Below are 12,867 nucleotides of genomic sequence, written 5' to 3' on the forward strand. Positions count from 1 at the left end.
CTCTGCCTGGTTAATGCCTACACCTCTTTCTTATTTCAGGTCAGATATGATTTCTTTAGGTCCTCCTTGACCCATAGACTCAATTAGATCACCCTATTAAATACTCCCATAACATTTACTTCTCCTTCAGAGCACTTTCCAGAGTTTATTAAGTTTATCAAATAATCTGATCTGTCCTTAATAAAATATAAACAAGAAACAAATTCATTCGTCTCCCACCACTTCTTCTAGTCAAATTCTATTGGCTCTTTCTTCCCTGCCATTTTCTAACATGGCAAACTCCTTAGCTTTGTGATCACTTTCAGTCACATGAACAATTTCATCAATCAATTGTGACTCACTATCAGATGTTAAAAAGACAAATCTAAATCAAAATTTCAATTTTACAGACTCCAAAGCTTCTTCTTCCTTGTGTCTTCAGCCTTTTCCATGTCTCAGGATGTATTATGCATTTTCACACTTTCCCCATCTCCTAACCACCCCCTCTATTTGGACACTTCTAGGATCCAGAGGGAAGAGGAATTAGGAAAAAAAAGTGGTCAAAATATTTTTACTTAACAGTTGCTACTTGTGGTGTCTTCACCACTAGACTTTTTCTCTATAAGGGCTCTATTTTTGCTCTCAATTGAAAACCGTGCTCAAACATTCAAGATCTGGCATATAGTAGCCAATCAATAAATATGTGATGGGGTAATGAGTAAAAGAACAGGATGATAAAGGGAGAAACTCATATTTGAATAACTGAAACTCTCTGGTTTGGAAGGGCCATCAGACAGTGCATCATTTGAGCAAGGAGAGATAGAGCAAAGGTTCCCAAATCCTGGCTACCCATCAGCATTACCCTAGAGTTAGACCTAATCCCCTGATATATTGGTTTGGTAAGTATAATTGAAAACTAGTGCCCATAAGAGAGTTCTAAATAATGTGCTAAGAGGGTTCAAGGGAAAGTGAGTGTGTACCTGGTTGAGAGTATCAAGGAGACTTTCTGGACAGAGTAATGCATAGGGAAGGTAAATGTGAACAGATGGAGAAAGGGGCTGAAGAGGAGATGGTTGGTAGGGATTTGCAGATGACAGGAGGTGATATAAGCGAGGCACTGAAGTTAGAAAGAAAATGTTAGATTCCCAACAGAACCCAGTGCACCTCCAAGGAGGAGGACAAGACAAGTGTGCATTCCCCATGACTGCAATCTGTTGAAGTGCAGGAACCTGGGCTTGCAAAGCAAGCAGCACCTTAAGGAGGAAATGCAATAGTGGCCAGGTGTACCTACATTCCTCATCTATAAAAAGAGGATAATAAATAATAAGTAACAAATAGCAATAAATAAATAATAATAAAGGAACTCACCTCAAAATGTTGTGTGAGAATTAAAAGTGATACTTGCAACATTGTAGCACATAAGTGCTCATTTTTTGTCAGCTAGAATTAAAAAAAAATAATCCCAGTATCTAACCAAACTGCTTCATAAATTCAAGTACAAATAGAGGAGGAAACTTTTGATAGATAGATAGATAGATAGATAGATAGATAGATAGATAGATAGATAGATGTAAACAGTGGCTTGCTGAGCTGGATTAGACCAGCAAGCAAGAGCCAATTCTGCACATATCTTTCCAATTTTGCATTCATTGATGGTCAAATTGGTAGCTTGAAATTGGCCATGATGGTTGTATATACACCAAGGAAATTGACAAATGCTATAAATCCAGACCTGGTTGTTGTTTGTTTGTTTTGTTGTTATTGTTTTGAGGGTTCATTTACACTGTTAGATACTCTGTGAACACTGACCTGAATTGGGTTGCATTGGACTGGATGCAATTGAAAAATGAGTTAAGGCTATTGAAAACCAAAGCTGAGAGGAAAAATTCTCTACCTAAGAAAGATTAAGACTGGCCTTGGGGTGAGTGGCAGGTAAAAATGGAATCTGACTTTTATACTCAAAGTCAATATTCCCTTCAGCCTATTTTTCCAGCCATCACTTTTCACCACTCTCTCTAAAATAAATATGACAATAACTGAGTGAAATAGACACTGACAAGCTTTATCCACATCTGAGGTCTGACTATTCTAAAGGAAAATTCTAAAGGTTCATTCTATCTGGGAATAAGAGCAAGTTCAAGAATATATAGATTATAATAAATTACCTGAGGTGAAAAATAATAAAGCAAGAAAAATATTAAGTATTACAAAGGAAAGAAATACTGTAATACTTTAATCTAACAATACAGGACCACTAATAAAAAAATGTAGCAAACAACATTAAATGCAAGTAAGGGAAGTTGTTAATGACATAAAAAAGCAATTATAACTACCCATAAATTATATCAACACTCAGACAAGTTAAGTCAGAAAAACAGGAACATATCTCTCTCTTTTGGAAGTCCTCAAATCTATCCATTTCTAAGCTCTTTTGTAGTGTGTGCTGTTTCAAAGAGGAGTGAATAAGAAAATCCCATTAAGAAGAAGCCATCACTTGAAAACAAATGAATGAACTTTTTGAAAGGCTGAAACGACTTAAATTAAGCTCGCAAGAGCTCATTTTCTATTTCAGTGGGGAGGGGTGAGGTTCTTTTAATGTCCCTCTGTTACACATGACAAAAGGTTTCTCTGTGGTTTGGCATTAGTGACTTAATGAAAACATTCAGCTTCTATGACCTAAATTCAATACAAATACAGCCACACCATCTTTATCCTTTCCAGTTAATTTCTTAGGATTCCATTTGCTTTTCTTAGCAGGTAGATCAATCAAGATCTGACTCCTTCTCTCCATGAATGCTCTGAGAACTTTAGAGATTTGCTTCATTGCAAAGGAGTCATTCCCACTTCCAAACCCAGGTAGAAGAGAAAAACTCTTGATTGTTTGCTCACCTTGTTGCTTTAGCAGCTAAAGCAACAAGGTGAGCCTCTCTGTAATACTCGTCACACACCATCCAGAAGATGCTTGTCCATTTTTAGGGATGCTGCTGCTGACACTGGTGTGTCCCCCTTACCAGACTCCAGTCTAATAACCCTTTTAATTCATTTTGTGCTTTCAACCATTGTTTGTCAAAAGCATATCTGCTATGTCAGAATGACTAATTGCAAACAAAATTTCAGCCTTATTCATACATTGTCCGAGAACCAGTCATCCCCAAAACTTTTATGCTTTTTTGCCCAGACTCCCACTTACCTCCTGATAAATTCCATTCAGTGGTCTAGTGTCTCTTTTGGACATCAGGCTTTGGACAAGGCCAACTCTGTAGTCCATGACTAGTTACCCTAAATTTACCTCGGGCAAAGCAGTTGAACTCTTGGTTCCATTCTTTCCAAAAGGCCTTGGATGCTTAAAGCAAAAAATCTCAACCCCTGGGAGAAAAACCATTCATTCAGCTTTTATTGAGTTCTACCCCAAATGCATAGCACTAAAAAGTCCACTTGAATGATTTCTCTTTATAATAAAGAGGGCTCCAAGGTGACTTGTATCTCTACCTATATATACAGAAGGAACAGACATAATTTTTTGGAACCACATCATCAAGCATTAGCATTTTGTTAGAGAATATTAAGAGCTATGGGAAACCTTAGATGTAATCACAGACAACCATTTTAATTTGAGGATGAGAAAACAAACCCAAGGACTTTACCTGATTAAAGTCCTACACCAAGTTAGTCTAGAATTGTGACCAGCTTCTACACTCAAGGCATTGTTTCCACTACCCCATGATATCATTCAGATTTTTGACCACCAACAAAATCAAAAGACCATTTCCTCCAGAGTAGAGGGTATATAGCTAAGACAAAAAGTCTTATTGGAATGGAAACCCCACAAACTTCTTGGTTAAATTTGTGTTCAGTGTTCTTAACTCTAGAAACAATTCTTTCAATTAGAGTTCATAATTGTCTGTAAAGAATTAGTTGGAGGAAAGCAAGATAAAAATATGATTTTTCAGTCACAATTTCCATAAAAGATATCATGAATTATATACTTCTGTTGCTAAGGAGATATAAGAAATATATATCAGGGGCGGGCCACGGTGGATCAGCAGGCAAGAATGCCTGCCTGCCATGCCAGAGGACCCGGGTTCGATTCCCGGTGCCTGCCCATGTAAAAAAAAAAAAAAGAAGAAATACATATCAGGAGTAAACAGCAACAAAAATGATTCTATCAAAGAAGACAAGGCTTTATGGAACTATTCTGCCTTTTGAGTGGTTATGATCAGGAATCTACAGGAACAAAGACAGTGGTCTTCTAAAAATAGCCAAGCATTTATCCATTCAGCAGAGGACAAAGAAAATATCAGGACAGTACTCACAACACTCTTTCTTTTTGCAGCACATAGAATGAGGGATCATTTTCTTGCCATATTTATTAAGAATAGGAACACCTGTCCTTGTCATTCCATGAGGCACCACCATATGACCACAATCTAAAGGCTCTACTTTGAAAATTCTCAACTAGGAAAGAACTCTTTTCTCTAAGTTAACAATAAGTTTCCACTTGGTGAGTAATTTTTTTCCCTGAAACTTCCACTCAATGGAAAACAAATGAAGAGGAAAAAAGATTAAGTAAACAAATCTGAAAGAGAGGCCACAACACACGGAGATGGAGGAGCCTCTAAACTCAACAGTAAAGGAGAGCAGGAACTTGAGGCTTATCCCAAACACAACCATAATTTTAACCGGCCCCTGAGTTGAGCCTCACCCGATGAATGACTTCCAGGGCCTCTGGCTCTTTGGGACCAAATGAGAAAATTATTTTTAGCACAACTATTTGGAAATCTTTGAGAACTTGGATCTGTTATTCTCTCTGATACCCAAGCAAGTTTTTCGTTGAGCTCCCATGAAAGATCCTCAGTCTCTTGTGGATTTATAATCCTGCAGCAACCCACCATCCCAGAGCAAGGTATGGAATTTAATCTTTTTTAGTACTTTGGCAAATGTAGATGTAATGGTCTGATTTCATTACTACTGTCTTTGAGTTTATTAAACAGATGGCTCTGTAGGAAGAATCCAGGAAACCAAAACTCTGGTTCAAAGCTCTGGTCTGACACTGGCTTTGTGACCACAGACAAGTTATGTTACTTCTCTGCTCCTCAGGTGCCTGGTCAACCTACCACAGAAGGGTCTTTGGGAGGATGCCATGGACATAAAATTGTCCTTTATTCAACCTTTACTGTACTGACCCTTTACTGAAGATCAGATGTTCTACTTATCAGTGATACAGAGTTTATGTTTTGGTAGATAAACAGGCAAGCGAAAAGGAGTCATAACACATGTGATTAGATGGTCTTGCAGGATGCATAGCAACAGGGGGAGAAAGGAAGGGCGTCATAGCAAGTAGGAGAAGCAGTTCTGAAGAAGAAAACTGGAACCCCAAGGGCAAAGAGTTGAGGAACCACAACACAGAAGGAACCGGGCTGTGAACTAAGATCTTTATCCTGTCTTGTTCATGGTATCACTCCTAGTACTGTGAGAAAAGGACAAAGCCTAGTGTTGTGAAATCCCTACCTCTGCAGGCCAAGGATATGTCTTGTTTTGGCAATACCAAGTTACCTATCTTCTTACTAATGATTTCCAGGCAAGGCATATTTTCAACTTGAATTAATAATCACGTCCAGCCCTTTGTCATGAAGTAGTATGCTACAGTTTACCTCACATGATGAAGGGGGAAATGCAAGACTTTGGAGACCAAAAGAACTCCATTCAAATCCTGGCTGTGCCATTTTATGACTATAGAATCCCAATTTTCTGATTGAAACAGTAGAGATAGCAGCACTTACTTCATAACAGCATTATGGGGATTAAGTAAATGATGGCTTTAAAACACCAAGCACAATAACAAGAAAAATATGCCCCCTCCATCTCAAGTCATCTTTTCTTTTAAAAAAAATGCTATTTGCAAAAGGATCTTAATCTGTGAGCACAATTGCTAGAAATTCAGTCTTCCCTCAAACTGATTCAAGTGCTTCCCATGACTAGTTTAGCAAGAACAGAGGGTTCTGTGACTAAACAATTTACGAAATATGATATACTACATTCCTGCTTTGAAGATTCAAAATATGAACGCTCAAAATCTACAGTAACATAAATCAATTTTTTAGTATATGTTTAAAACACTAAAAACCTGCTATTTTCTAACCTCTGTTGAAAAGTAGGCTAGAAGATTATTTAAAAATATTTTCAGAGTTTTGGTTTTATCACTCCAAAGTAGCGCAATGTGGTAAAGATATATTTTAGCATATTTTCTACATGAATTTACATAACTTAATTCAATGCTTTAAAACATTGCACAGGTTTCTTTTTTGGGTAATGAAAGTGTTCTGAAATTAGAGGACAGTATACAATGAAACTTATGGTCTAAATCAATGAATGTTATGATAGGTAATTATACCTCGATAAATCCATTAAAAAATATTGAAATGGTTATAAATCTGTGACCCACATGGCTTAGTCCCAGCCAAAATAACCAAGTTTGACCAAAGCAGTGGAACAGTGGGGCAGGGTACAAAGGAGGGTGGAGTGCGAAATAAACTGAGCTTTGGAGGCCACATACCATGAGACTTTTGGCTTGCAAGTGAATGGAGAGCTATTGCAGAGTCATTTTCATTGCAATGCATGAAGCCTTGTCATCTGCATAAACTGAGTCCCAGAACTTAACTGACCATTCACTATGTGGCTGAACATGCCATCCTCATGCATCAAACATTAGGTTCTACAGCACATTGTTCCTCAATTTTTATGAGGGTATTGTGAATGAATAATCCCTTTTAGTAACTTTTGAAAAATTATAGTTGGGAATGTTCTATCATTTACGCCTATACAAACAATATTCTAGTGCATTTCTCAATAAAAGTAAATTTGTTCAATGAATAAATCTCCTTGTTTAGGTTGCCTCAATTCATTCCCTCTTTGTGCACTTTTTGCCTGGCTACTAGCAAATATGAGTATCCTTTCAAGCATACCTTTAGAATTTCTACTTCCTCTGCTATCGTCAGCTAGCCCTTCTCCACAGACATCCCATGAATCCTGGCATACTTGTGTCTTCTGCACCTCCTTCTCAGTGTCTATCAGATGTCCTTTCCAAAGTGTCTTCTCTCCAGGTAATTTCAAGTCTCTCCTAGAACCAACTCATGACTTCGATCTACAGCATTACATCCTATGTCTGGGCTAAAAGCTTCAATGAGCATGTTCTCCTTCAAACCCCTTCTCAAAGCCTCCTCTAATCAGCCTTCTAGAAGGAAGAGAAACTGGCAATTTAACCATTGCATTTTGTTTTAATTGTGCTCAGGGGTGTGGATAAAATGTTCTTTCCATTTCCTTTCATTTGAGGTTCCTTTGAAAAGACTGGTTTCTTTATCAGAACCGCAGTTTGTCAGAAAGTGCCTTAATCCCCTTTGAGCAACAGGATCGGTAATTTGGGGTTTGTGTTGTATGACAAGTCAGGCAGAACACGGCAAAGATGTTCTCCTTGATTTTCTCTTCTACTTTTTTTTTTGGACTCATAACACTAAAATTTGGCCAAGGATACAGAGTCTATATTTGGGTATGATGCTTTGATTTTTTTGCTTCTAAGATTTCTAGGAATCAGGCTCATAGTTTGTTTTGTGTTCTTTTCAATTGTTCATTGCTAGGTTCTGGCAAATCTCTAGGTCTGATTCCAGGATTTTGCAGTTTCCCTCATGGGCACCACAAAAGTGGTACAGTATGCTTGGTTAATTTTCTAATGTGGCTGTCAAAACACAAAAGCAATTGCATCGGTGTAGTTTTCCAATATTTTTATGATATCCTGTGGGGGAATGTATGCCAGGTCAAGCCATGTACAGATTTCTTATTAAAGCACGGGTCCAACCATCCCCAAGCCACTCATTTGCATGACCCACAACCACCTGTATATGTTGTCCAATCCCATTTCACACAGAAAATCAAGTGTACCCTACCTATACCCTCTCCCCCAGCTATATGCCAGGACATAATGCTAATAAAAGATCCATCATTCTCAGCCACCAGGCTTTGTGGAGGGAAAAGCCAAGTCCTATTAGATCAGAACTGAAGAGTTCACCACCTGCTTCATTCGGAGCTCATGGTAAGATGCAGCATTTAATTCCACTTGGCTCTTTAATTGAGCCATGGTGCTGACAGCTTAATGGGACACCAAGGTATTATTTCCTGGGGATTTTAAATTAAAGCTTGAGGCCCCCCTCAAGACATGCATAGCACACCAATGAACACTAATTAGCATTATATATGATTATCAAGTGAAAAACATGGTTTTCCTGAAAATGCCACTTTCATTCCCAGACTTTTAAAAACCCATAAATTCTAAGGAAACGACCATGGATGCATAGAAAAATGAGTTATGTAGATGTCCAGAATAGTGTTTATGAGAGCAGAAAAGTGGCATAAATTTCAAGAATGGGGAGTTATGTACATAAAGGACAGTGGAGCCAAATGCAATAATTTTTAATGTTATGAATAATTTTTACCTGGGAAGTTGCTCAAGATTTATCATTCAATTGATCAGTGAAGTCCATTGTTCTTCAGAATAAATGCAATGTAATTTATTTTGAAATTTTAAAAATCAGTCCTTCATCCATCCCAAACCCTGCATAGGAGGGTGCTAAGAACTCTCTAACAGTAATGTGCTGTTTCCAGTGAAATCACAAAGGTAAACTGGGTTCTTAAAAATTGTCGAAAATATCCATTCTCATGTTCAAACAGTCAATCATACCAAAAATTCCACCTGAGAGGGTGCACTTATGTCCGTGTGTTTCTCTTCCAGAGCCAAAGATGTTTGTCTTGCTTTATGTTACAAGTTTTGCCATTTGTGCAAGTGGACAACCTCGGGGTAATCAGTTCAAAGGAGAGACCTACTCCCCAAGATATATCTGTAGCATTCCTGGCTTACCTGGACCTCCAGGCCCCCCAGGAGCAAATGGGTCCCCTGGGCCCCATGGTCGGATCGGCCTTCCGGGAAGAGATGGTAGAGACGGCAGGAAAGGAGAGAAAGGTGAAAAGGGGGCTGCAGGTAATGAATGATCAAGTTTCATAAAGCACCTCTCCTTCCCTCCTGCCTTAAAACTATCCCCTTTCCATGTCGCTTCATCTAAGGGTAATTGCTCCTTAAATCCCTTCTCTACTTCACCTTCACTAATAATAACAATTTAGGGGTCCTTACTATGCTTCAGATGTTGCTCTGACCTCTTGCACACATTCTCATTTAATTGTAACTACAACTCTTTCAGGTGAACATTATCATATTTTATAGGTGAGAAAACTGAGCTATGGCATGATTAAATGAATTGCTGAAGATGGAAGTGCAGTGCCACTGGCTGGCAGAGCTGGATTCAGACATGTCATGGCCATAAGACAGGGCTGTTCCAGCTAGCAGGCGATGGCTGAGTGTGTGGCCACATGGATGGGTAGCTGGATAGGTGGACAGGAGCGGTGGATGGAAAGACTAAATAGAAAAAGAAATCAGGAGCCAGACACACCGGTTCCATCCCTGCCTCTCCACTGATATCCTGAGTGAAAACACATGAAGGGCCTCAGGATTTTATTTTTCACAGATGAAATGAAATGAAATAGTACTGTGTAACTTGCCTTTCCTAGCGTATCATTTTCCCATCTGTCCTGCAGCTGCTAAAATCATAGATTTCTTACAGCAACACATTTGTCCTCTAGCCCTTCAGTAATTTTCACTTTTTTTGCCCCACAAATAAATTGGCTGAGGAAGCTTGCCGAGTCTGTGATCCTTCAGGGTAAACTGAATTGAAATTCTAGAGAAGTTATGTTAACTCTGAAGAAGGAAGTGATTTGGAATCAGTCTTCGTAAGCACGTATCTGAGTGCAAAACTCCGGGAAAAAAGCTAGGAAGAAAAACAAATAGATAGAACAAATATGTCTCTAACACTCCACCTGCTTTACCAGTGTTCTATAAAAATATCACAAAATACATTCAAATTATTGGTATAAGACTATGCATAATATATAATATATAAAGGTGTAATAATTCATTTCTGAATTTGCCATGTAGAGAATATTTTATGAATCAGTAGCTACCAAATCTATGGACATTTTCAGCATTAGCTAAGGAATCTTTAGCTATCAACATCAGATAAAGAACCTTTAATTTGAGCTTAGATCTTATTTTTCAAGGACTTTTATGTGGTAACACCTGTGACTACAAGGTACTTCTGCTTCTTAGTCATTGCTAACTTTGAAATCCTGAAGTGACACCAGGATTATAATTATATATTACTGACCCTTTTCATTGACTGTGCATGGAGGCAAGGATATAGTGGTTACACAAACATGGTTTGGAATCAGAAAAAGGGGATCACATCTTGGCTCCTTCAATTACTAAATATACTTAGGCAAATAAGTTTTTTGAGCCTTAGTTTCCTCATTCGTAAATTGGGGATAATAAGGACAATTGTGAAGATTGAAGACAAAAATATATGTAAAGCACTGCAGGATAGATGCTAAACCGTTAGCTGTTAATTAGTACTTTGTGATCTGCAAACACATCGTGGTTAGTTCATGAATATTCAAAGTCATGTAATGAACTAGGTGTGAGTGATCTGTGTAAAGAGAGCTAGTGTAATTTGGAGATACTTACATGGATATGCATTCAGATTAAATGTTCCTAATTGCTACAATTTTACTCATATATAAGACCAAGACCAACTTTACCCCCAAATGAATCAATCTATTCATCCATTGAGCTGTACCGTTATTCACCCAACAAGTGTTTTTTGAGCATCTATTAGTATTATTCTATCGGTGCTATTCTCAACCTGGGTTTTTCAACCTTGGTACAAATGACATTTCAGCCCAGATAAGTCTTTGTCTGTACAATACAACCCAATCCTATGCATTGCAGAATGTTTAGCAGCTTTGCAGCCTATACCCACCTCCAAAACTGTCCTCAGATATAGCCAAATGTACCCTGGGTTAGGGCAAAAATGCTCCCGGTAGAGAAGCCCAGTATTAGACACTAGGAACACAAACAGCAACAAGATATTGTCCTTGCCTTGGTAAGCAAACGTTCCAGTGGGGAAGACCAGTGTGTAAATATATAAAGTACTAACCATTTATTAAGCACCTTTATGTCAGGTACTTTACATCTGGTATTTAATTTATATCAATAACCCTATTAGCAGTAACAGACTCAGCTTACAAATGAGGAAATTGGGAATCAACAACAAAATGACTTTCCCACCTGATTCACTTAAATTCAATAACATACAGATACTTAAATGCAATTTACATACATACTCACATAAGGATATGTAAAAGTGAAAGAAGGGATGGAAAGAATGCCTTTATATTCAATGGAGGGGAGCATGTCTTGTTTACAAACAACAGGAGCAGATCCCTTGGGCTTTGAGCATATGTCCTTAACGTAGCTGGAACTAGGAATGACATGGCTGGGAGTATCTGCTTCCTATTTCCTTTATAATGACACAAGTGTCTTCTCATCTATGTGAACATCATATTGGTATATATCAGCACCAAGCAAAGGCAGAATCAAGCATATGTTTGTCCGACTTCCTTACCCTGAATTAGAAATACAGAGTTTATTACGCTAAATTATTATTTTTCTATAAAATGTCTGTCTCCCTCACTGGTCTATAAGTAACTTAAGGGTTGGGTATGTGTCATTCACATTAATGTCCCACTCAGTTCCTAGCACAGTGCCTGGTATGCAATGGATGCTCAATCAATATCAGATATTTTAGATGGATAGATGGATGCATGGATGGATGCATGGATAGATGGATAGAAGAAATGGCACTGAAGAAGAAATCTAGGTAAGCTCATTTCACAGACTACTAAGAAGAAATCCTTTCCCTCCTATCTTCTTATATCCAGGCATAGACTAACCCTTACTCAATAATTCTCCCCTCTACCCAAGCATATGTCTGATTTAATAGGGAGGGGAGAATGATTCATCCCTACTTTCTACTCTTCATGTATTGACCCTTAACACAAGGTCAGATTCTCCATGCAATCAGAGAGATTTAGTACAAATTATAACAGTATTCCATAGCTATCTATCACCCCAAAATTCAGCATATCAAATAAATATAACTATAGAAAGTCCGAAAGTTGAAGTTGCGAAGACTTCTTCATAGCCAGCATTGTGAAATTGCATATCAGGTTTTACAGTTTGTCTCAAAGAATTTTTAAGATGGGTGAGCAATCTAGTCCAACGCCTCTACTTCATAGACTGTGAAACTAAACCCAGAAGCGTAAAGCCTCTTTTTCAAGTTCGTCTAAGTGGTCATTGGCTGAACTGGGATTTTACCCCAGGTCTTCTGAATCACTGTCTACTGCTTTTCCCACTGACCCACAAATTAAAGTCCAACAAACATTGATAGCTCCCTCAACACCAAAATTAATAGGTTTAGATCCAAATTCCTCATATTACAAATGGGGATTTGAAACTCAGAGAGGTGAAGTGTCTTGACCAAAGTCACAGAGGCAGGAGAATTTGAATACATATTGAAACACTGAGTTTAACAGTTGAAATAGTTACAGATGCCAAAATGATATCCACAGATACACCAAAGGTAAAAAATAATCAAGCTCCTAGTGAAGATAAAATAACAATTTAGAAGTCGTAGTCTTTGAATCAAAGTTAACTTAATAGCAAAATAGTATCTGTATTTCATTTGAACCAAAAAGAAGTAAACACTGAAAGATCAGACTTAATGATCTTATTTCAAGAAATAAATGTCAGAGTACGTCTGGCTGGGGCCAGTAGAATTTCATCCCAACAACAAAAGCAATTTACAGCTAGTGGACAGAAGAGTGATCAATCATAATTCTAACCTTGAATCACCAGGAGAGGGTTACATTCATTATTATCATCTTCTGTGCATC

General features: G+C 38.0%; 2 protein-coding genes across 8 annotated transcripts in view; both read left to right on the plus strand.

The window, feature by feature from the left end:
- Nucleotides 1-12,867, plus strand: part of C1QTNF7 (C1q and TNF related 7) — a 101,244-nt gene that overhangs the window by 82,722 nt on the left and 5,655 nt on the right. For 3 of the 4 annotated variants that reach the window (XM_077136441.1, XM_077136440.1, XM_077136443.1), the window contains exon 2: nt 8,759-9,004. In XM_077136441.1, the coding sequence (XP_076992556.1) occupies nt 8,759-9,004 (246 nt within the window). Of the gene's footprint in view, nt 1-4,312; nt 4,883-8,758; nt 9,005-12,867 lie in introns of all 4 variants that reach the window. The other variant, XM_077136442.1, reaches the window with a different exon arrangement.
- Nucleotides 1-12,867, plus strand: part of CC2D2A (coiled-coil and C2 domain containing 2A) — a 268,775-nt gene that overhangs the window by 82,719 nt on the left and 173,189 nt on the right. The gene's annotated exons all lie outside the window — the stretch shown is intronic.

This window comes from Tamandua tetradactyla, chromosome 19, assembly GCF_023851605.1.
Source record: "Tamandua tetradactyla isolate mTamTet1 chromosome 19, mTamTet1.pri, whole genome shotgun sequence".
Taxonomy (NCBI): domain Eukaryota; kingdom Metazoa; phylum Chordata; class Mammalia; order Pilosa; family Myrmecophagidae; genus Tamandua; species Tamandua tetradactyla.